Source organism: Mercurialis annua, linkage group LG6, assembly GCF_937616625.2.
Source record: "Mercurialis annua linkage group LG6, ddMerAnnu1.2, whole genome shotgun sequence".
Lineage (NCBI taxonomy): Eukaryota > Viridiplantae > Streptophyta > Magnoliopsida > Malpighiales > Euphorbiaceae > Mercurialis > Mercurialis annua.
Genome location: NC_065575.1, coordinates 40650608 through 40676795, shown reverse-complemented (window position 1 = coordinate 40676795; position 26188 = coordinate 40650608). Strand labels below are relative to the sequence as shown.

The window sequence follows — 26188 nt, the reverse complement described above, 5'->3', positions numbered from 1 at the left end:
AAATTAGTAATAATTTTTATATATAACTGTTTTATATATATTATGCGATTTTGGTATTTATCTGTAAACTGTTTATTCACTCAGAAATATTTATATTTCTGAGTCTGTTATTGTTTTTCATTTTCAGGAGACGAGCTTCCACATTCCTGATTCAGGGGAGCTCTTCTTTTGGGTATTGTACATAGGATTTTGAACTCTTAGTATGCTGTAATAGTATAAATGCAATATGCCAGCAGTCATGACACTAGTCATCTGTTTAGTATGCTGCAATTGTATCTAGTTACCGAGTCGGCCTAGTGTGTTTTTGTGAGGGTCAAACACAATATGTTTTATATACGCCGGCTATGTGTATCCGGTCCGCTGTGTATTTTACTATGTTTAATACCACCGTTACGAGACGCAGAGGTGTCTGCATTATTTTATTAAACATATTAACAGTGGCGTGTGGTTAGGAACATGGCTGTCTATGTGTTAAGACAAGCGAGACTTAAGTCCCTGGTTTCCAGTAATTACCACGCCATGTTTTCAGAAAAAAAAAAAGAGGGTTGAGATAACGCGGTTATCCAACCAGTACTTATGAGAACCAGATTTTGCTTATATGTATATTTTAGAAACCGTGTTACGTAAAAAAGAGAAAAAAATTAACGGTACTTTTTAAAAACGGATCGTACGCGAGGTGCGATCCAGTAACAATATTTGCAAAAACTTTCTAAAGGTTCTAGGCTTGCTACGGGTTTCTGAACAACTATTTCCATTTCCTAGCGCCTGTCGTGACTTGAATTAGGTAGAATTCGGGTCGTGACATAACTACAAAAATCATCATCCTCTATCTGATCATCCTCTAACATCCCACAAGGTCTCTCAACAGCAGGAGTCTGCGTGTGATGTCTCTGTCGTCGGGCCGAGGCGTTCACAGCACGCGATCGTACATGTCGCTCTCCCGATCCTTCAACAACCGAATCTAAAATAGCCTTTCCTCTACTAGGTCCGATTCTCTGCAATTATCAATTTAAATTAATATTAATTAAATTACACTAGTTAAATTAAATTAATAAAATTAGACTAAATAAATAAATAATAAAATTAAATTTAAATAATTAATTTAAACAAATTAAACCAACTAATATATCTAAACAATTTAATTTTAACCCTAAACCCTAAACTAATAATACGTAAATTTAATATCAACAAATATTTACTTATTATGAATTTAAGTTATTTTAAATTCACTTTAATTAAATAAAAAATTGTTAAAAAAATTCAAAGGGGGAAACTTCTCCCCCATAACGTTTTCCCCTGAACCGGCGCGTCCGAATAGCGCTAGTCCAGGTCGACAGCGTCCACCGTGGACGCCGTGGACCCGTACCGGCGCGATCCAAGAGGTATCGGTCCGGCAAAAAAAATTAAAAAAATTACAAAATAATTAAAAAAACGTGAAAAACAGTAAAAACGAACACTTACTCGAGATTACCGTCCTCCATCACAGCTAGGCCTGTGCATCGGTCGGTTTTGGTCGGTTCGGTGAACCGAACCAAAAATAGGCCAAAATCCAAAACCGAATCGGTTTCGAAATAGACCAAAAACCAAAATTGAACCGAACCAAAAAATTTGGTTCGGTTTGGTTTGGTTCGGTTAAAAACCGATTTTTTGAATTATTTTTTTCAATTTTTTAATATAAAAAATTAAAAAAATATTGATTAATAATTTTTTGCATATGTTATTTGTATATTTTATCTATTATAATAAATTTATTAACTTATATATTACATATAATTAAAGAATAAATACTAAAAAAGTATAAATAAACATATAAATTTTATTTTATTTTAAAAATAATAATTTGTTATTCGGTTTTTTGGTCGGTTCGGTTTGCAAAAACCTACCAAATTGAAAACCGAATATCAAATTTTTAGGTTGACGAAAACCAAATTAAACTGTTTTAACCAAAAAACGAACCAATATTAAAACTTCGGTTCGGTTCAGTTCGGTTTTCGGTTCGATTCGGTTTTTGCACATCCCTAATCCCGGCTAGATACTGACATTTTTGCTAGAAATTGTGCTCTCCGTTCGTTGAATTTGAATGAGTTGAGAGGATTTGAATATGAATTTTTAAATTTTTAAATAGATAGAGGGTATTTGGGTAAAACAATGACAGTATATGTCTTGAATTTTATGCGTTGTTTATCTTTTCTGCAATTTGTGTGTAATTAAACAGGGTTTAGAATTAACCCATTTCCCGACGGAATTGTGAGGTTTCGCGACGGACTCACAATTCTGCCACAAGACGTGTTCGTCCGTCGCCAAACACGTTTGGCGTCGTCCCACAACGTCATTGGTGACGGCCGTAGCCATTTGGTGACGGATATATCTGTCGCCAAATGGCGACGGATGTTGATGTTCATTTAGCGACGCTACATTTGCCGACGGACTCGAATCCGTCGGAAAAGCATTTCCGACGGATTTTTGCTTTTTAGCGACGGAAAAATCCGTCGCTAAAAAGCAAAATTTTAGTGGTGTAAGGGCGTTAAATAGTAGCCCACTTAACTTACTCTTCATTTTATTAACAAATTGACTTGAGACAGAATGCATAAAAGTGCTTTCTTGCACAGTAAAGAGATTTGTTTTTCTTTGTTTCCCAATTAATCAAGCTATTTTGATGTGTTTTTTTTTACTAGTGTTGCTTTACGTATTTCACATGTAACTCGTAGTGTGACTCGTTAGTTAATTATGTATTCTTGTGGCTTATAAAATTTTATTCATCAAAAAAATTATTTATTTTAGACTTCTATTTAATTTTATTTTTTTAAAATTTACTATTCATATTCTAGTAACACATTAAAATAGATATTATTATACATAAATAATTCTTTAAATTTTTAATAAAAGTGATGGATTATATAATAATTTTTTTTCCAGCTATAATTAACTTGATAAAGAGTGGAGCATCAAATTTTGAGAAAATGCGTGTAGGGAGTTTGATGAAGTGAATTTAAAGCCAACTTCCAAGAGCAGCACTAGGATGTCTCAAGCAAGATTTCCAAGAGCTTTTGCATGAGGCAATACATCAAATAAGGTTTTTGATAGAATGTTCTATTGTTATTCGTTGCCTATAATTTCTCCAAAGCAAATAATTATTTTCACATAATTTGAGTCTTAATGTGGATTCTCATTGCTTCATCTTGTGCACTAAAGACACAAGTAAGTCTATTTTCAATATCAAAAGGTTGCCTTTTTCACAAGTGTGGATATGGATCTGCATTTGTGCTTAAGAAAATTATAGGGCAAAAAAGCTAGTAAATAAAGAAAAGCAAAACTATTTGCACATAATTGACCACGAACTCTCACCTACTATACATGTAGCCACATACCGCAACGTTTACTAAGTAAAACTATTTGCACATAATTAAGCAAAAAGCAAAACTTAGAGATGCAACGCAAGCCCAGCAAGATATAAAATCAGAATCGCATGTACAATAAATCTGCCAGTGGTGAAAAAGTGCAACAACAAACAAAGGAAAGTCAAATAAGAAACACAACCACACTTACTCGCTTCATAATATGCAAGGTTCTGTAGAAAAGGGAACTTCAAAGGCAAATTTATGGGGAATCCATTCGACCTCAGCTTGGAGGCGCCCATTTAAAATGGTAGACTCGGACCCTGGTTTCTCGGACATGATCCTAGCCTCCGACGTTGCCTCCTTGGCCGGAATGAAGAAAGTGTTGGCACAGAGAGTAACACGGTTGCCAAGTTGATCATGCAGCCCATCGGCTACAATGATCAGGGAGGCATGTGATGGAACAGCGACAAATGACCTCTTCAGCGCAATGGTCCCATCTTCAATCACCTCGGTATTCTCGAGGGAGTTGATAAGGGGGATTCGATGGGTGAAACAGCAAGGTCGAGCGTAGATAGAACCAGAGATGATGGTGATGTGCCTGTGATTCTCGACTTTAATCTTAATGCTGGCCACTAGTCCAGGCTGCATAACAGCAAACCGTGCAAAGATTTGCACCGGAGAAACATTCGGGAGGCGACGAACATAACGCTTCTCACTAGTGTCAAGTCGGATGTCGACAAGACGGTTATTAGGGTAATTGATTTTAGAGGTCACTCTACTTTTCAAAAATTGCAAAATGGTGATCGAACTTCAAAACGTAACATTCTAGTTACTATTCTATTTGGTTATGTTAAAATAGAAGGATTTTTGGTAACTGGAGAAAAATATTTCGAGTCGATTTTTTGTTGATTGTGTGTATATATGAAATATAAGGTATTATTTGTCATAAATAATTAAAATTTTATTACTACATATGTATAATTTGACTGTAAAACACTTAAAAACCTCCCAAAATCACATATTTAAAAGTTCAGTAATCATTTTGTTACGTTTTGAAGTTCGGTCACCATTTTGTAATTCTTAAAAAGTACAGTGACCCCTAGAATCAATTACCCACGGTTATTAAGATAAGCAACAGCTAGCCACCTAGGTTCAATCACAAAAAACCCTCTACTAACTTGTTTACCAGGACCAAATACTTCATCAATCTCAACAAAGTAATCATCAGGGTATTCACCTTGAAATAAAGGTTGATCATCCAGAGTGAGAGCAAAGGCGATCCTCGAGTAGCCATCACACGAGAAGAGCCGAGTGCTATTCGGACCATCCAGGGTAATCGTGCATCTATCTTTATCATCACCTTCACCAGACAACTCGGCGTTTATGTCCCAACGGAATTCAGGGTAGTCCTGGATTTCAATTACACCTTTTAGTTTACCTTTCAAACACACAGTTTCTCCTTCTTTACGCTTCAGGATTATTGAATACAAATCCAGGATTCTTGGCCCATACTGTAACGTATTTTCATGAGCAACTCTACATAGAGTTTCCTCGCCGCAATTTCTTTCTACCCTCGTCTTAAACAAATTCAGATTCTGTAAATGATCAACGCACCTCGGCACCCAAACGTCATCATAATCTACATCAGAATCTTCTGCTGCGCACATAGTATGTGGAACACGTGCAATTAAATCGCGGCCGAGCCTTGCAACATCATCTTCATCTAAGGCATAGCGATCAATTTCAGCCTGCTGTTCGCTTTCCATGCTTGCTTCTGATTTTTTTTCGTTTTCAACCCTAATTTCTTACAATATTGTTCGCCGGAGGATTCTTATACGTGCACAGTATTTTTGTGCAGGGACGGACTGCTTATATAATATTTTCGACTCCGCTTTGAATAAGGACTTTGTACTCGAGTTACTTTTTCTAATCAATTGGTTTTTGTTTATTTTATTCCTTATTGGTTTTATATCTAATTTTGTTTCAATTTTTACCTTCAACGTAGAATTTTTATTTTCTTCTTCTATATTAATTTCCTCTTCCATGCACTCACTCTTTTTAGATGACCCAATATTAAATAATTTAATTTAATATATTCCCAATTAATATTAGATAGTATTATTTTTATGTACAAGATTTTAATTTATCAAATAATATTTAATTATAAAAGAGTATTGCTATATTAAAATTAAACATTCTTACTAGACATAATATGGTTGAAAATTAAATAATTGTATTTTCGAGAAGGTTAAATGGGTAAAAAATGAAAATATAAATGTGAAATAGAAAAAAAAATAGTTCAGGGGTTAAATAGAATGAAATAGTATAATTTAAGAGTTAAATTATGCGTTTTAGTTATTCTTCATGCGTTTTAAAGCGGTTGAATACACACATATATCATGCTGGACAAAAGGGGATCAGATCGGCAAAAAAATGAAGTTGAGGTGTTAAATCGTATAAAATTAAAAACGAAAGAAGTTTATAGGTCACTGGAAAAAAAAGGTAATGTTTAAGGGTTAAAAATTATATTAAGATAAATTTGAAACGTAATACTGTATCCGTTCCATTTTAGATGTATCACATTTTATTTTGGAAATTTTTATTTTAAAAGTTTCATATTTTTTTTGTAGAAGATTTTTACGATGAACTTTTCTTCTTATCCTTTTTTAAATTACCTTAAAAGAATTTGTATAAAAAAATTTCACTATCATAAATGTGTAAAATAAAATGGACTTCGAAAATGGAATGGAGGTAATATATATCTTGTAAGAATTGTATGTCTACAATTACTTTGTTTTTCAAAATAAAGCTTACTTTGTTCATTTTTCCACCATTGGATGAGTTTTAATCACTTTCATCTAATGGTAAAATTAACAAAGTACACTCAAAATAAAATAACGGTAGAAAAAGCCACACCATAAATAAAAGAAAAATTACACTTTGCAATTTTACTTTTGAATTATTTACAAGAATACGCTTTAACTTGGTGCTGTTGTAAAAAATACTCTTTTTTAATTCTCTCTTTTCAAACATACCTCATTTTTCAATGATCTACCAAAAAAAATTCTGAACTTGACACGAAATATCAAATAAGCCCAAGTTCGCATAAATGGATCAAATCACCCTAAAACTATGCAAAAACATATCAACTACCCCTTTTCCACTCTCGGCCTAGAGAGTGAACGCACTATGCGGTTTTAGATGGTTTTAGGTGATTTTAGATGGTTAAAAGCTTAAAATAATCCTTAATATTTGTTTTATTCACAAAATTGACATTTAATAATTTTTAAAAATGTATTATTTTTTTATAATTTTAAAAGTTTAAAAACTATATTAATTTTTAACTAAAAAACAAGAATCATTTTTATTTTTAACTACTCTATATCATTTAAAACTAAACCAATTAAAATATCGGACCGTAAAAAAATTTCAGGCAACTAGGAAAGAATTTTGACAGCTCCATTGCAAGAAACGATGAAGAACATGTTCTAGCGGATCTATTCTTCGCGATGAAGAACAGATCCAGCGGGTCTAGGTGGGTCGGTCACGGTGGGGTAGCCAAAGTTTTTTTTTCGACGGTGGTCGGTCGGCGGAGATGGTTGATGTTTAGAGGTCGTAGGTGGTTGATGGTGGAAGAAGAAGACTAGGATTAATTAATTAGGATTAGTTAATTAGGAATAATTAGGTTAATTATGAGAGTAATTAAAATTAATTAGGGAAAAGGGTAGAAAAAGTCTCCAATTTTATATTAATTAAATTTTAAATTAAATAGGATTAAAATGTTTAATTAGGATTAGTCAAGGTTATTTTTTTAAATTAAGTTATTTCACTCTTTTTTTTTGTTAAAAGAATAAAACCGGTCCGATTTTGCCAAATTATGGAATAATTTAATCCAATTTTACAAACTTGAGTGTATTTTGATACTTCGCGGCAAGTTCAGGGGAGGTTTGTGATACTTTACTCATAAAAGAATTGGCTGCTGCTATGCGGTGTTGACGTTATAACGGTTAAGTTGTTGGCGTCAACATTCCTCGATTAGCGCTATATTGAAGTTCTATCCAACTGCAATATCAGCAGCTGCAGCCGGAGGTTGAAGATAACTATGCTGCACTCCGCATTCATTCACATCGGTCATTAACCGTTTATGTAAACTAGGGTTTCAGATAGATAACCAGTAATGGTGGAGAGAAGGAGAAAACCTCTAATCCTCTCTTCAACCAAATTCCTCGTCCAATCCTTACTTAATTCTCCTTCCACGGCTGACCAATCCAAAGACGATGACAAATCACCGTCTCTGATGTTACCGGCCGGAATTCTTCGATTCTCCGAGGACAAAATCGGACCACTACAGTCTAAAACAAACTCTCTCGACGATTCTGCTTTAGTTGCTCTTTCCACTGCTGTTCTCAAAAAACTAGCCGTCACTTCTGGTTCTTTGGTAATTTTGTTTTATTTTTATCAATTTTCAATTTATTAGCTTAAAATTGGTGAAATTATTTACCTATAATGTTTAAATTGTTAGGTGCTTATCAAGAATACTGAAACGAATATAAGGAGGATTGGACAGGTTGTGGTTTTAGATCCTCCTGGAAATTATGGTCATTTAGTATGTGATGATGATGTTAGTAGAGTGCCGAATTCGCGGACTTCTCGTACAATGCTTGTTTTTCCTTCGTATAATTTTGGTTCGGATGAGCCTCGGGTTTTGGACTGTGAAGTTGCGTATTTGTCTCCACTGTTAGCTTTTAACCTTGACTTGCATGTGTCTTGTTTGAATTCGCTTGTTCGTCAAGGGAATGATAAGTTAGTGTCTCTTTTTTGTGATTCGAATGGTGGCGATGAGAGTTGCGGAGAAGTGAGTGATGATTCTTTGATACATTTAGCGTTGGAACCTTTGGCTCAATTGCCGAGATATGCCTCGCATTTGAGAGTTTCTTTTGTTAAGATACCAGAATGTGGTACACTTGAGTCTTTGAAAGGAAGTTCTTCTGTTGAAGCTCAAGATCGTCAAGAAATGATTGATTTGGCATTACACGACTACTTTAAAGCTGATAGGTTTCTTGCAAGAGGGGATGTTTTCAGCATCTGTATACATTGGAATTGCAATTCTGTTGTTTGTATTCATTGCAGCAAAAGTTCGCAAAATAGAAATGATGATGTTGTTTACTTCAAGGTAATTTAACTGTATTTTCCCACCAAGTACTGAGATTGTGTGATTGGCTCTCATTCAAAGGTAATTGATATCCTCAGGTTGTGGCAATGGAGCCATCAGATGAAGCCATCCTTCGGATCAATTGCACGAAAACAGCCCTTGTGCTTGGGGGAACTGTTCCTTCTGCTCTTCCCCCAGATTTGCTGATTGGTGAACCTAAAGATTTTGCCCCTTTTCAACAGGACACAGTGAAAAGTTTAGCATATGTACTTGCACCACCTTTGTGCCCATCTGCTCTTGCTTCAAAATTTAGAGTTTCTGTCCTATTATATGGTCCAGCAGGTAACCGTCTTCCCTTGTAATTCAGTATTTAGGTACAAAAGCAATATTTGCTATTATCAGACTTTCCCCCAAATACAATGTTATTTGGTATTTTTTTCCTTGCAGGATGTGGAAAGAGGACTGTTGTGAGATACATTTCCCGTCGATTGGGCCTTCATGTTGTGGAGTTCAGCTGTCACAATCTAATGGCTGACAGAAAGGCATTTGCTCAAGCTTTCAACACAGCTCAAAGGTGATGCATTTAATTGTTCAGAGATTTATAAGCTATGGAATACTCAAGCCTCGCCCAATAAAGTAGTATTAAGTCATATATAATCACAACATGCTTGTAGATTTTAGACTCTTAAATGGCCATTTCGCTTATCATTCTGTACTTTAATAACTAGAAAAGGAGAGTGATATCTTTTGCTGTCATTATTGCTTCTGTAATCAAGTATGTATTCTCCAAACTTGATCCTCATGTCACGATCTTGTGACAGATACTCACCCGCAATATTACTCCTCCGCCATTTTGATGTCCTCCGAAATTTGAGCTCAAATGATGGTTCACCAAATGATCAAGTGGGTCTCATCTCAGAAGTTGCATCAGTCATAAGGGAATTCACTCAACCAGTTCCTGAGGACAATAACAAGTACTCTGATGGAAAATCAGATGATGATCCTGTAAGATTTTTTCAGTGTACCATTATGTCTTCTTTTTGACTACCAGTCTCGATCAAAATTATTATCCTTTATCCAAAACATGATTTTCAGCATAAAAATAGATAAAGATACATGAAAGGACGAAACAGCAGTTGCAAAAGAAAGGAAAAACTTTTATACACATTGGAATAACATTTTCACAAAACTAAATTAGTTTAAAGGAATTTCTCTTTTGGGACAAGAATGAACACAATATTACATGATTGTTACTAGAAAAGCTAAAGGACTTTAATGCTGTTAGGATTTTTCAAGTCCTTACTCTTATACCTGATTGATGCAGTTACTCAAGGATGCTGGAAAGTTAATTAGGCATCAGGTGCTATTTGTTGCATCTGCGGAGAGTTCTGAGGGACTACCGCCCACTGTGAGACGTTGCTTTAGCCATGAAATAAGCATGGGCTCTATGGATGAAGAACAACGGGCTGCAATGATATCCCAATTACTGCAACGTGGTTCTAATCTCCTCTCTACTGTATGTCAATAGAGTAATTTTTTTTAATCTTTTCATATTTATCATGCATATGATTGTAGCGTCTCTATGAACCCATTCTTCCCATGATGATAGAAGTTTTTATTTTAGCCATGACTGCTGACTTTGATGCGATTAGTTGCTACTTGCAGACTGGGTTAGAAGACTCTCTGAAGGACATAGTTGGACAGACATCTGGTTTCATGCCTAGGGATTTACGTGCTTTAATCGCTGATGCTGGCTCAAACTTAATCTCAAAGGGTATTATGCAAGCTGATGAAACTGATATTACAGATAAGGAAAATTCTCATGCAGACAAAGCAGAGCAGAAAGATGAATCATGCAACTCTATACCTCAGGTTATGGGGAAGGAATACTTGCCTAAAGCATTGGAGCGATCTAAGAAAAGGAATGCATCAGCACTGGGTACTCCAAAGGTTTTTTTAGCTCTTCAATGACAATTCAAACTCAATAGGCTTATATTGTAATATCAAGTAGAGAGCTGTCTTTCCTTTTGGCAGATATTTTTAATTGTAGCTATATGATGTGGCTCTGTCTTTATCATTTTTATGGAACATTTTGCTGTGCCTAGAAATTTGTTTGAGTCTACATGTCTTCATTGCAGGTTCCAAATGTAAAATGGGAAGATGTTGGAGGGCTTGAGGATGTGAAGAAATCAATTTTGGATACTGTTCAGGCGAGCATCTTCTTTACTTCTATCAAGAATGTATTTTTTTTTATTATTTGTAAACAAAATGTATTTTATTAAAAGTTAATCCTTACAGCTGCTTTTACCTTTGTTTCTTAGAAGGTTATATTTGAATGTGATAATTACATACAAATATGTCCTTTTGATTTGATCGTGCTGCTAGATGAGGAATAATAGTCTCTCTATGTTCAGCACAATCATAAAGTTCTTAAATCTTCAGAATGGAAATTTTAGCCGTCGAATAACATATCAACTTTACTGTATCTTTTATGGATCTATGACTATGTTAAAAGAAAATTATATGTTAGAATTTCCCAGGACTAAGAATTAAGCTTGTTAAGTTCTGTGGTCCCTTGTTCGTTCGTTCAGATAGTTAAAAAAGAGACTCGAGATTTTTAGGGCGTTACGTCTATTTTCTCTCTTGATTTTCAAGCTTGATAACCAACTTCAAGTTTCTACTCATCGGATGTTATTCATATTATTTGTTTTCTCTATTTGCAGTTACCTCTCCTGCATAAGGATTTGTTTTCATCTGGATTGCGTAAGCGCTCTGGTGTTCTGCTATATGGTCCTCCAGGGACAGGAAAAGTAAGTTTAAATATAGCAAATTTTAGTAAAATATTTCAATAGGTTGCGCTGGTTAAATCTGAATTAGAAGTAGTCACTTCTTGACAATTCCTTTTGTTATATACTTTTGAAGCGCAGACTTTACTCGCAAAAGCTGTTGCAACAGAATGTTCCTTGAACTTTTTAAGTGTAAAAGGGCCTGAACTGATCAACATGTACATAGGAGAGTCTGAGAAAAATGTCCGCGACATTTTTCAGAAGGTAAGTGTATTTGGCCTTTTTGGACCAACTAATATCTCTCTCTGCTCAATTGTTTGAAACAAGCATTGAAAATTATTTTTTCCTCTTAAATTCTCATGTTATGGATAGTTTGCAGGCAAGATCAGCACGTCCATGTGTTATATTTTTTGACGAGCTTGATTCGCTTGCTCCAGCCCGGGGTGCCTCAGGAGATTCTGGGGGTGTTATGGACAGAGTAGTTTCTCAGGTAAAAATATTTTTGCTATTTTTCAGCAAGAAGTGGTACTTGTAATTCCAATAATGGTTACTTAATGTGGAAAATGTCTTCTGCAGTAGATGCTTGCAGAAATTGATGGCCTAAATGACTCTACACAAGTAATGTGCTAATGGCCCCTTTGTATAATAGCCTACTTTTTTTTATGCTGTATCTTTTTAATTAAAAGGAGATTTTTTTCTTCTTCTGGTCTTTAGGACCTGTTTATCATAGGTGCAAGCAATAGACCAGATCTGATTGATGCAGCGCTTCTCCGTCCTGGCCGATTTGATAAGCTACTATACGTTGGAGTTAATTCTGATGCATCTTACAGGGAACGGTTGGCTTTCTTAACATTTTTTTCTTTTAAATATATTATTTATTCCCGTTCTAATCCATTTCTGTACTTCTAGGGTCCTTAAGGCACTTACCCGTAAGTTTACATTGCATCAAGATATTTCTCTTTACTCAATCGCAAAGAGATGCCCCCAAACCTTCACTGGTGCAGACATGTATGCTTTATGTGCGGATGCTTGGTTTCATGCTGCAAAGCGCAAGGTAATTTTATTTGTTACTGTTCATGGGAGCATGCATTGTTACAGTAAATGCTATTTAACTGTATGACATTTGATGTCCCAAAAGTGCGTTTTCTTCAAATTAGCATGATTTGATCACCATCTCCCTTCTATTTTTAGCAAACTACCCTTTTATTTGCAGGTTTTGGGTTCAGATTCAGAGTCTTCATCCCAGGTTCATCAAGCTGATTCAGTGGTTGTTGAATATGATGATTTTATAAAGGTATGTATGATTCATTGGTTGTTTGCTTAAACTGACAATTATAAAGAATAATAATTGAAAATAAATAAAAGAATATAAATATCCAGTTAATCAAATTTTTAAAACTTTTAACAATAATCAAATCAAAAAAGTTAAATAACCTAATCGACTGAGTTAACCAAAAACTTTTAACTGAATTAACCAAAATAGATTGGTTAATTCGGTTTAATCGAATTGTTTCTCACCCCTAATGATGACAAAACCCTCATCTCCCTTTCCTTTCCTTGAACAACAATATTCATGATAAGTACGAAAAGGAGAAAAAAATAAAGCTTATGCCTCAGTTGAAAAAGTAGTAATCAGGAGTACAATAAAAAAATGAAATTGCATTGTCTAAATGAGAGTACAAAATTTGGCATATGCATTTAATTGAGACACTATAAACTAAAGAATGATCCTAAATTTTGGAACATATTAAGCAATTCTGTACGTTTCATGTGAAGACTAAAGTGAGTTTAATTAGTTGAAAAGAGCTACATTTGACTTTTCCATTGGCTGTTAAGATTAACTTAATCTGTTATTCTATCCAACTAGAAAGTCCTAACATACAATGGTTTTTCTGATCAACTTGCAGGTCTTGGCTGAGCTGTCTCCCTCTCTGTCCATAGCAGAGCTTAAGAAGTATGAAGCGCTGCGAGATCAGTTTGAAGGATCGTCGAAATGAAATCATCGATAGCTGCTGTAAGATAATTCTAATTCACCGTGGCGATCTGCTGTACGTGTGATGTGAATTTTGATGGGTCAATTATGGCAACTTACTAGAGAACTATAGATATTATGATACAGAGTGTAGTAATAAGAGAATCCCATACAATGTGGAGTCAACCATGACTTGAAACCCATAAATGGGACCCCAGGTTGGTATATAATAACTTGTTTAGCCATAAAATACAGTTGTTAATGGGTTGTCCTTATCGTCCGTGTAGTTTTTGGAATGTCATGCTGGTTGGTTGTAGCATTTTTAAATATGTCTATTTGCGCATTTTCTTTTTCCGAAGTTGAATATGAAGTTATGGACAATGAACATGGATTCTGAATTTCTTTTATTACTGATAAATGGGAAATTTTGTGCCTTCGACCACTTTAGTTGGATTTTGTGTTTGCTTGGAGGGAGCCGCTAAGGTTCAACCCGTACTCATCAATTTTATATGTTTGGCGAATCGAATTACCATATCATGATCTATTTTGATAGTTCTCCGTTTATCATTTGATTTCATGAGCTTGGTACAATTAAAACCAAATACTTCAATATTGACTAAATCGAAACCTTTAAAAGGTTTGGTTACGATTAAAATTTTAATAAAAATTTGAATTTTTTGAATGATGAAATACCAATGGAAAACAAATAAAGATATGTTGATAAATTAATAATCTTAGAAAGGAGAGTGATTCATATGGGAGTGGATCGCCTCAAATCCAAAATTTTGTCCATTTTCCTCAAATTTATTTAGATGTTTGACACCTAAGCAAAATGATAAAAATAGAGGGAACTAAATGTCATTTTACTTAGATGTTAAAAATGTAAGTGAAGGGAATTTGAATTTGAAGGAAACCATTCCCGGTTCATACTTTAGAATGGAGAAAAGGTAGGGGTAATTACTTCTCCTTTATGAGTTTAGGTCTAAAATATTGCCACTTCTGTAATTTTTAAAAAGTCAAATGTTATTATCCTTTCGCGTTTGATCAAATAGCCATTTTTCCTTCCGTCAATTAAATTTGTTAGTCGATTTGGTTAAAAGATTTTATTGTTAAAAAATTAAGTTTAATTTAACCTTATACTTTCTTTCAAAAAAATTCTAGAAAATTCTAAAAAATCCAAATAAATGTAAAAAATAGTTTATAGCTGTTATTAAATTATAATATATTTATGACTATTTTATTTGGATTTAAAATAAGTTTAATAATATTTCTTTTCAAAAAAATAAGCTTATTAAAAAATTATATATTTTGATTGGTTTGGTCCATGAATTTTTTATACACCGAGTCTGGGTAAAAATGTCCCAAGTTTCAACATGTTGTACTTGGTTTTAAATTTTGAATTTTTTGATTCGAAATGGAATTGTACCACAAAGAAATTTATTTATTTTATTTTGAAAGTCAACTGAATAAAAATAAACTAAATTTTTTATTTTTTATTTGAGTTATTTTTGAAATATTTTAATCTAATTTTCAGAAATAATATAATAGTAAATATATTAATGTTTAATAAATTATTTTTATTTTTTCTACAGATTTTATAAAAAAAAATATGGGATTAAATTGAACTTAATTCTTAACAATTATACTCTCTGACCAAGCCAACTAACGGATTTAACTAACGAAAGAGAAAATAATAAATTCAATCAAACGTTAGTGGAAAACAAAAGAAATTCTTAGGTAGACTCGGTTCACCACGTCATCCATAGACTAAACCTATCACATTATGACATGTCATTAAAATAATGGCATTATCGTAATATTACTATTCAAAGTGTAAATAAGTAATAAATAAAATTACGATAGTGCCATTATTTTAATGACGTGTCATAGTATGACAGGCTAGTCCACGGATGACGTGGTAGACTAAGTCTACCTAAAAATTTCTCGGAAAACAATTGACTTTTTCATAGTTATGGAGATGTCTCGAATTTAAATTTATGAGCTAAATAGTAATTATTATTTTGAAAAAAAAATAAGATCACTATTATGAGATGATTTTATTTTTAGCTAATCAATTTTTTCCAATTACAAAATTATGGAAGTTGAAAATGAAAAGGATGCGAAAAGTATATTCTGCCTATTTGTGGAAGTATATCCTCTAAATTGTTTGCAAAATTGATGCTCTTTGCTAATTGTATTCCCGCTAACGAGGAGCCAGTAATATCTCCTCCCTCCAAAATGATAAAATACATCACTGACTATTTATTATTTGGATAAATATATACTTTTACCTTTGAATAAATATATACTTTTACCTTTGAATTTTACTATTTTGATTATTTACATACCTCAATTTAGAAATACTTCCTCTATCTCATTTAAAAAGTCTTGTATTATTTTTTTATGAGTCGCTTGAAAAATTTCATTGTATTTTTGTATCATAATGTTTTCTCTTTATTCTTTGTTTATTTAATATTTAAACATGTCATATAAGATAATTAATAAAGATAAAATAAAAGAATATATATTTTATGTCTTACTAATATATGTATAAATTAATAAAAAAAATCTAAATGGAACAGAAGTAGTATTTACTCATAAAAATAAAATCAATTATTCATTATATTTAAGTGTAACGTTATAAAAACTCACCAATTTTATACGTTTTCTCAATTTAATCACACCTTTTAAAATTTGTTAGAAAGACGCACCAACTTTCATTTTTTTTTCCTAAATTCATATACGAAAAGTCATAATTTGCTGAGGTGGCAGCCAAAAAATGACCTCCACCTCAGTAAATTATACCAATAAATGAGGGTCAATTTAGCATCGTGTATGGATTTAGAAAAAAAAAGTTGATGTATTTTTATGACAAATTTTAGATGTGATTAAATTGAAAAAATGTGTAAAATTAATGAATTTTTATGATAAGTTCTTATATTCAACACATTTTGTTATTATTTTTTTATGTGTAACAGTGTAAGATACACCCGCTTGGATGAAAATATTAACTTTCATAAACTTTAAATAAAATATCCAGTAGATGAACTTTTAATCTTTTTTTACCAGTTAATCTTAAAGCTTTAAATTTTCATATCCTTTTATTTGTTATATTAACTATTTTTATTCAATCATCAAACGTCATATATTATTATTATTCACCTTTTCTCTTAGATATTTTTTTTTGTTTTGTTAGTTTTAAGTTTCTGTCCCAACTATAAAATAAAATAATTGAAACTGTGATTTGAGATGAATTAGTTAGTCAAAGTTGGATTCGCAGATATAAATTTTAGATTATTTTATTTAAAAATATATTAATTGCTTTAATAATTAGGAATTTTAATATTTTTGACAGATTTAACACTAATTTTAATTGATATAACATGAATACCTAACTTTGAATTTTTCATTTGATGCACCGATCAATTATTCGTTAAAAATTGTTGGTGTGGACATCAGATGATTGTATATTCTATATCCCCATCAAATCTTTTATTAAAATTGAAAGTTTATTCTAACATTTTAAAACATGCTAAAGTTTGTGGTAATTTTGTAGCAATTAAGCATTTAAAAATAAAATTTAGTCAGTTTATGGATATACATTTAAGTAATTGATCCCCTCTTTTTGTAAGAATTGCTGTTTTTACTTTTTAAGGATACAATGGGCTTATACTTTATATTACTGAGAAAATGACAAAACTATACAAAAAAAGAAAGTAAATAACAACATTACTTAATCAGCCAAATAATTACATCAGCACATACAAAATTTGAAAAATTACATCAAATACATACTCCATAAGAAGCTGACACGTTGCAAGGAGAGAAGGATAGAAAAAAGTCAAAAACGCGTCAGAATAGGTCAAAAACGCGTCAGAAACGCGTCTGACGTGCGACTGACACGCGCATCATAACCGTGCGTCAGTCACGCGTCGGTTTGCCAAACTATTCAAACATGAATCACTTATGTATCGGTTATGTATCAGATATGTATCAAGAATATACCTGACTATTATTTTTTCATATTTCTAAAATAAAAATAAATAAATAAATATATTATTAATATATATTATTTATGTGTTTCTAAGGTGTATGTGTGATATATTTTAAATTAGAAGATATATGTATCACGTGCTTTAATTAAAAGTTCACTCATCAAATAATATCAATAACATTTTAATATCATAAAAATAATAAGTTATGATTTTTTTAACTCAATTTTTATCAATATAAACATCTTTATATATATGTGATATAAAAAAAGAACTAATAACAATATTTATTCACTTCATCAAATTTGTCGCCATTGATAAAAATACTATATATATTATTAAAATGTATTATTTATGCGTCTCAAAACTATATTATTAATATGTATTATTTATGTATTTCAAAAACTATTCAAACTGACACAATTTACTTCACGGCTCTTTTTATTTGTCAGCTCTAATAAATTACAACAACTACTATCCACAATGTATCGGAGATTTATCGATAATACCACATCTCAAAATATATATATATTAAAATAAAAATATACATCTAACTATTTTTGATATGTACAAAAGATGTATAGAATATGTATAATATTTGTATTTGAGTTATATATTTAACACATTGAATATATAATTTACGAGTACTTGAAATGTATCTATAACATATATTAAAATAAAAAATATGCCGCATGCTTTATAAATTGTATAAATTATTTATCAGTGAACATATTAAAGATATATTTATCATGTTTTAATCGTATATGAAATATGTATCTAAAAATACATCTAAAAGACATATATATTTATAAAACATATATTTGAATATTCTGTGAACTGTTTCTGATATGTATTGATGATGTATCCGAGATGTATCGAAAATGTATCGGATATGTACCGAAAATATATCTCGAAGACATTGAGGTACCACCATTGACGAGAAGACGCATAATAAGGATATATTTATCATGTATAAATTATATATTAAAAGTTTATCTAATAAATACATCTAAGAAACCTGTCAAACACATTTGATGAATTAATATATATTTAAAAATAAATGTATTTGAGCTGAATCTGACATGTATCAGATATGTATAACATATGTATCTGATATGGATCCAAGATGTATAACGGTATACTACACTTCTCGCTAAAGACATTGTTGAAATCTTAAATTACAATTAAAAAAACAAATGAGAGACGTTAGCAAACAATATTATAATAGTTATCACATAATGCACGAAAAATAAAAAGCAATAAATCTTTTAAATATTATAAATACACAATTCATCTCAAATACATAAATAATACATAACATATTATTAATCAAAATACACAAAATTAACATAAAAAGATAGTAAAATTTTAAATATTAAATCTTACATAAATAAATAGAATTATTTGCATTGTACATAATAAATTTGAAAAACAATTTGGATAAACTTTATACACCTCATAGAGATATTAGATATATATCCAAACTCATTTGCTCTCATTGGTCAAAAATCATTAACTTCAACTTGAATTGGAGGTGACACAAATGACTTCATTCCTTGCACATTGTTCCTTCTCTTCAATTCATCCTCCGCATTCAAAATCTGCCAAAAAATACGCCACCCACAAAATTAATCATAAGTGTCTCGTTTGACATAATTAACCATAATAGCTGGATTTTCTTTAATGGAAGCTCTCAGCTTTACCAGTTCATCACACTGCAATTTCAAGCACAACCCAACATTTTAAAACTTTCAAAATATCCAAAAACAAAAAATAAATTAGTAACACAGTATGAATAAAAATTGGGAAGTTACTTTAGAAAGAGTTCTATTCCAAACAGTGGCCTTAAATACACTTTTAATTAAGTTAGTGGCCATGGCTTTCCCCATTATCCCTATTCCCAAGAATCCTACCTCCATTGTTTTAATATTTTTAATTTAAAACAATAAAAAGTATTAAGGTTTCACCTTCTTCACTGACCAGATCCACACTCTCCTAACTCACTCCCCATCCCACGTCCACCAATGGCTCAACGAAACCCACCAACTCAACCCCAAAACCAACCCAAACCAATCCACCATCGTCGGCCTAGACATCGAGTGGCGACCCAGTTTCAGCCGTAATGTAGAAAACCCAGTCGCCCATTCCTGAAATTTTTAGAGAAAAATGGCGAGAGCAGTGAAAGATAGAAGAAAAATGGTGAGAGCAGTGAAAGAAAAAAGAAAAATGGAATTATTAAATATTTACAGAAAAAAATAGTGAGAGCAGTGAAAGAGAGAAGAAAATGGTGAGAATTCCAAGGAAAAAATAGTACAGTGAGGTTATGATCAAATCACGTATGAGATGTAATATTTTACCGTTTAGTGACATTAAATGTAAAGAAAAAGTTAGCACAGTTGAAAGAATTGAACAGCCTTAGCAAAAATGTAAAAAAGGCCCGGTATTAGCCCATTCTTGTAATTTTCTCTATATTATTCATCCACATAACATGCTGATTAGTGATTATAATAAAATATATTTATGTAAAGCTTAATAGTTCAAATATATATGAGCTTTAAACTCCTTTTCGATTGATATTAAAAATCATCAATTTTATCCATTTTAAAATTTTTTAATTTTCAATTATATTTTGAAACATTAAATTAACCTTTTTTATTTATAATTTTTTTAAATCCTTCATATTTACATATATTCTAATTAGTATATAAATTTATAAATAGTACAAACAATCATACTTCCCCAAAAATTCAAATAATAATAATAAAAAAAATTACTTTAATATAACTTATATACTCCCTCCGTCTCAATAGAGTTGTCCACTTTGAAGAAAAAAAAATGTCCCAAAACTCTTGTCCACTATTACATTCAATTTTTATATTACCCCTATTTAAAATCCACTAATGAGTAAATTGAAAATAAATTGCAAGTGGACTCTATACTAAATAGAAGTATGATAAGAAAAGTAAAGAAAATTTTATAAAACTCATAAATAATAATTGCTTTTCTTAGCATTTCCGACACTAAAAATGTCTCCTACCTCGGAACCCGCTCATTTGTGATCCCAAAAATCGTTCACCCGACTCGGAATCCGTCTTACCCATGAAGACGAACCCAGATGTGGGTTCATCTCCCCCATCGTGTCGCGTGCGCGGGTTTTGAGGTTGGAGACCGGGATGGGTTTGATGGTTTTGTTATTTTTAATAAAAAATTAAATTGACTGGGTTGTATTAAATTTATTTATATTTAATTAAAATAATTAAGAATTTTAATTTAATTTTGATTTTTAGATAATTTTTAAAGATTAAAAATTTATTTATACCTTTTTAAATGGAAAAGAGTATAGTTTTACCTCTACACTTAGTCAACTTGAATGGTTTTATCCTTAAAATAAAAAAATTGTTTTAAATTAAAAATTTAGCATACAATTAAAAATCAAAAATTTAAAAATGATTAGGATGGAATTGGAAAGGGGTTCAAAGATAAGAACCTTTTCATTCGACTAGGTCTTACGTAAAATAAATAAAAATCCAAAAATGTAATCGGTCCTCAATAAAATTGAAACGGAAGTGAGAAAATTAAGGTTAAGAAGTATGGATGGCGTGGTTTTGTCCTTACTAGAATTTTATCCTTTACCAGGCATCCCTATTGGCTTAACTTTTAATCAACCACGTGCAAAATGCATATAACAGAATTTATATGTAAGAACTTAACTGCCGTTTAATTAAGGTAGCTCCAAATTAAATTAATTTGCAGGAACAAACAAATTTAATATATATAGGGACCTCCGAATTTTTTTGTTTCCAACTGATGGATAAGATCTAAGCTCAAAATAGATATCAAATTAATTACTTACTAGTCGTATACCCGCGCATTTGCGCGGAATCAAAATAGTATTTCATTTAAATAATAATTTTATCAGAAAAAAAATTAATTAAAAAAATGTCGATAGAAAAAACAATTAGCATGAAGTTCTTATATATATATAATATATATATATATATATATATATATATATTATTTTCTTGAGAAAATATTGATAAATATTAATAAAAAATAAATTCGGTTTAACTCTTTTATACTATACTATTATATCATATAGAATTTTTTTAATAGCACAAATTAATTAATAAAAAAAAAGGTGGTAAATAATTGTCCAATTCAAACACCCAACTCAACCCACCTAAGAAAACATAGCCTATTTTCACCCAAATTTTTTTTGAGTAATTATAATATATTAAATATATTAAATTTTATTTGTACATGTATGCCAATTAATAAAATAAATCAAACATAATTAACTGACCCAAAACGTTTGCTTATGAGTTTCCGAGAGTTTTTAAAAGTTTTCGGTTTTTGAAACGGCACACGCGACTTCGTCGAAGTTTTCTTACTTCTTAGTTCATAAGAAGCACAAAACAAATAAAATATTTTTTTTGAAAAATAACTTTTTCCGAGAGATATTTTTTGATTGAAAAATATTATTTTCTTGAAAAATTTGTTTCGAAAAATAGTATTTTTCCTGAGAAATATTATTTTGGAAAATACTTTTTCTGAAAAATATTTATTTCAAATATCTCACCTTATATTTTATTTTGGCTTTTTTTTTGCGTTTTGGTGACCCAACCCAACCTAAAATTATCCAACCCAAAACTGCACAAAAAAATTATAATTCAAAATTGTCCAACCCAAAATTGCCCATATTCAAATAAACTCATCTAAATCCATCCAAAAACACCCAATTACAACCTCTATTCTATATACAATTAACGCTCGATATACAAATCATGTAAGCTTAATTGCAAAACCAACTAACTATGATAAACTATGATATTGTATCACTAATTTTAAAGAGATGCTTTTAAAAAATCAAACCAGGACGAAGCCATTTTTTAGAGCAAAACAACTTTTTCAATTATAGGGTCAATACAATAGAAAAATAAAAATAAAAATTAGAACATACGCTTAATAAAAAGAAACTAAAATTAGAATGCCAACATACAAAAAGATTATATATTTTAAATTTTGGGATTCTTCCATCCAAAGTATACACACTTTCCATGAATTATAAAATCACTCAAAACAAAACTACAGACTAAACACTTATTGATCGAAACCCATTTTATATATTATACAAAAATTTAGTAACAAAGATTGTGCAAAATAAAAAATAATGTATCAAAACGCACCTTCATCCAATAATTAGAGACAATTGCGCAGCTTTTTAGACCAAATAAATATCAAAACTTTGATTCAAATTTGTGGTTCAGCCGTATATATATTTTCTACCTTCTGTTTGCATAAATTTTCTTTCTTTAGTGTCATATTTAGAGAATGATTGAGATAACTATTTGATTTAGTGTCATATTTGCTCCGTTGGTTCTCTCAATTATATAAGTACTAAATTATAAGCTAAACATAATTACATAATTATAATTCCACTTTCCGTACAATAAATCATATTGAAAATAATACATGCTAAACAAAATTTATAAATTTATTGATAAAACCCATCATGTATGCGTTACAAACATGCATCATAAATAGGTATTAATAAAAAAAGCTAAAAGAACGCACCTTTCCTTGAAGAGTTCCAGTTTTTCTTAAGTAAGAAATTGATTAGACTTAAAATAAATTCAAAACAGAGGCACAAATCAATATGAACATAGAGAACATGACAATTAATCGGTGATATGAATGACTGCAAAGATTGATGGTTGCAAACTTGAAATATATACAAAAAGGTGGAATTGATTATATATTGGAATTTGGAACGAAAAAAATTGGAATGATAGAATTGAGTTGGTTTTCGTAAGAAGTTGATAAATATAGAATTTGGGCAGGACTTCAATACTTAACAATGCAAATGACACTGTGAACCCAAAATTGCACTGCCTCTAAAATTCTACCGTTGCTTTATTAATTACAATATTAAAAACTCATGAGAATAAAAGTTAAGAAGTTAATAAAAGTTAAAAACTCTAATAAAATTAAAATAGATAATTTAAGTAGTTTAGATAAAATGGGAACTCATGAGAATTTTTTATTTAATGAGAATTAATGAGAAAATTTCATTTGATGAGAATTAATGAGAAAATTCTATTTGGTGAGAATTAATGAAAGGCCTCCGTTGGTCCTTTTAATTATATAAGTATATAGATATTCCATATTTTTAATCTCAGGATTCTACTTCTATATGAATGAGTTTCATGTTTAATTTGTTAATTTTATAGGCTTTGTATATTCTTAGTTAATTAAACTGATTATCTTATTTATTTTTATTTATATAATCTACTAATGAGCTTTTATTCTCTTTATTTTGAAATTCAATTGTTATGCAACAGAATAATGTGAGGTTAGAGTGTTTGATAGAATTGTAAATAACTGGAGGCGAGTAAAATTCATGTTGAAACTAATAAATAGGCAATTTGTATTGAATAAGAAGTTTGTTTAGATTAAAAACTAATTAAATCAATTATAGTAAAATAAGTAGTTTAAATAAATTGGAGACTACCACAATGCTCTATTTGCTGAGAATGAATGAGAGGGCTCCGTTGGTCCTCTCAATTATATAATACTAGTCGCAATCCCGCGCATTTGCGCGAATCAAATTAAAATTTTATTAAAAAATAATGTCAAAAAATCAAACATTTTTAATATTTGTATCTAATTATAGTTATTTTTCTCTCTCATAATTTTTTTGTTCCTCTCGAATTTAATTGTTTTGTGCTCTTGTTGTAAATTATAAATCATGTACTATAATTATCAGTATTTAACGATATTCATCAAAAACTACTTGCATTATTTTTTTGCAATTTCTTTTATTATATTTATGTTTATTTTCTATTATAAAATGTGTTTTCAATAATCACATAGACAAATACAGTAATACTTATTTGTCATTTAGACTACGGAATATTAATAGTTAACAATTTTATAATCATCTCATTAGTTCTAGTGAAAAATAAAAATAAACAGCAGAACAAAAGATATTATTGAAAAAGATAAACACTATTCTATGTTCAATTGGAAGCCCCTTCAAATAATTATTTTTCTCTTTAATTATTGACGAAATAGCATCATTGCTGCACAAAAATAACAAACAACAAAATAATAATTATAAATGTGAAAATAGATTAGATATATAAATGATCCTTGATAGTTGCTGCTGAATACAATTTATATATGTGGTATATGATTCAAATAAAAAAAATGACCATACACATAAAAAATGACCATACACAAAAATTAGATACAAATGCATATGATTGTTAAATATAAAGGATTAATTCCTAAAAAAATCACGAACTTTACACGAAATTTCATTTTAATCATGAATTTTAAAAGTTGTCATTTAAAGGCACGAACTTTCATTTTGTTTCAAATCTATTGCCAAAATAAAATCCGGTGTATTTTATCTAACCAAAAATTCCTAATCCTATATACTCTAACTAAAAGATAATAAAATTTAATGTCGATTTATAATTTGGGTCTTTCATTAATAGTTTATTGAAGAATTTAGTCAACAAAAATACACTGAAATGATAGATTTGAAACAAAATGAAAGTTCGTGCCTTTAAATGGCAACTTTTAAAGGTCATTGTTAAAATGAAACTTCGTGTAAAGTTCGTGATTTTTTTAGGAATTAATCCAAATATAAATACATGCATGCTAAACTAAAAAATAGAAAACATACTCTTTAGGCACATTTCCGAAATTTGGAACTTTACGAAAGCACTATGAACTCTCAATGATGTTCAATCAAAAAAGACAATATAGAAGAATAAAGGGTTAATTGCAAATGCATACACGAACTTTATCCTAAATTGCAATTACAACATAAACTTTAAAACTTGGCAATGTCGGTAACCAACTTTCATTTTTTGGCAAATTAGTACATCGACCAATCACGCAACGACACATGGCGGTATATTACAATGTCCACGTTAGTGTTTTTCGTGTTTGGTATATCGATTTGCCAAACGTGTAAAGTTGGTTACTAACATTGTCAAGTTTCAAAGTTTATGTTGTAATTGCAAATTAAGGTAAAGTTCGTGTATAAATTTGCAATTAACCCAAGAATAAATTTTAACAAATACATAAAATGTACATTTGGATTTTCACATTCTCTTAGCCAAAAATATTTTTGAAGATTACATAACCATTTGCTAAATAAAATGCAACAATCCTAGACTTGGTTGTGCCAGATTAAAGCTGAAAATAACCAAAAGAATATAACAAATTAATTATAAGTGTTTTAAACAACAACATTGGACATGCAGATGATAAATAAAGTTGAACTTATGTTCATTATTTTTCATATAGATCTAACGGGCAAGAATGAAAGAATGGAAATAAATACACACTTTAAAATAATTATTAATTGTATAATTAAAACAAAACAATAGATATTCATTAATTGCCTCATCTATACGTATAGTATTTGCTGTTCAAATTGCTATAAAAGGGTTAGAGGATGTTCCAAGAACACAATGTTAAGATGCAAAAGAAATTTATCAAAATAGAAACTCTTATGACAATTCTTAACGAAATACACAAGATAGAAATTCATACAATTTATTTTTAATTATTGTGCTTATAGACATATTTCTGTTGGAGTAGTTGTTTTATATAAATCAACCAAGTAAGGGAGACTTGCTAAATTCAAATCTTAAAGACACAATTCAAATTGGAAACAATATATAAAATAACTATAAACTGAATAAAAAAATCACAAACCAAGTGAAAAGAAAAATATCAATGATTGACTCGGTATATTTTTTTCAAGTCTACATCATAAAAATGCAGTGACTAAGAAAAACAAATAAACTGGTAACCCAATTGAAATTTTTTGGTAAGACTGAAAATACTACCCGCAAAAGCTAAGCTCCTTCTCAGACATTTAGTAAAATATAAAGCAACTCATTGAAAGTTTTAGAGCATAAAGCACA

At 30.5% G+C, this 26188-nt stretch overlaps 1 protein-coding gene across 5 annotated transcripts; it reads left to right on the top strand.

Annotated features, from left to right (window-relative positions):
- The first annotated feature begins 7319 nt into the window (after nucleotides 1-7319).
- Nucleotides 7320-13591, top strand: LOC126687128 (peroxisomal ATPase PEX6). Of its 5 annotated transcripts, none has more exons than XM_050381529.2 (16): nucleotides 7321-7776; nucleotides 7861-8511; nucleotides 8589-8832; nucleotides 8938-9064; nucleotides 9312-9495; nucleotides 9824-10006; nucleotides 10156-10440; nucleotides 10629-10700; nucleotides 11214-11300; nucleotides 11418-11540; nucleotides 11656-11766; nucleotides 11856-11894; nucleotides 11991-12112; nucleotides 12186-12330; nucleotides 12490-12570; nucleotides 13184-13591. In XM_050381529.2, the coding sequence occupies exons 1-16, from the start codon at nucleotides 7516-7518 to the stop codon at nucleotides 13271-13273; spliced, it is 2805 nt and encodes a 934-aa protein (XP_050237486.1). In that variant the 5' UTR covers nucleotides 7321-7515; the 3' UTR covers nucleotides 13274-13591. The 5 variants fall into 5 exon arrangements, 3 of the variants coding, with proteins under 3 accessions (XP_050237487.1, XP_050237486.1, XP_050237485.1); XM_050381528.2 differs by having other exon boundaries at nucleotides 7322-7776; nucleotides 9815-10006; XR_007644046.2 differs by lacking the exons at nucleotides 12186-12330; nucleotides 12490-12570; nucleotides 13184-13591 and having other exon boundaries at nucleotides 7320-7776; nucleotides 9815-10006; nucleotides 11649-11766; nucleotides 11991-12084.
- The last annotated feature ends 12597 nt before the right edge of the window (nucleotides 13592-26188 follow it).

Excerpts from the sequence above, each read along its gene's own strand:
- LOC126687128 (XM_050381528.2), top strand. The coding sequence starts at position 7,516 with ATGGTGGAGAGAAGGAGAAAACCTCTAATCCTCTCTTCAACCAAATTC. Across the intron at positions 9,065-9,311 it reads GCTTTCAACACAGCTCAAAG|ATACTCACCCGCAATATTAC; the intron begins GTGATGCATTTA and ends ATCTTGTGACAG. Across the intron at positions 10,441-10,628 it reads CAGCACTGGGTACTCCAAAG|GTTCCAAATGTAAAATGGGA; the intron begins GTTTTTTTAGCT and ends TCTTCATTGCAG.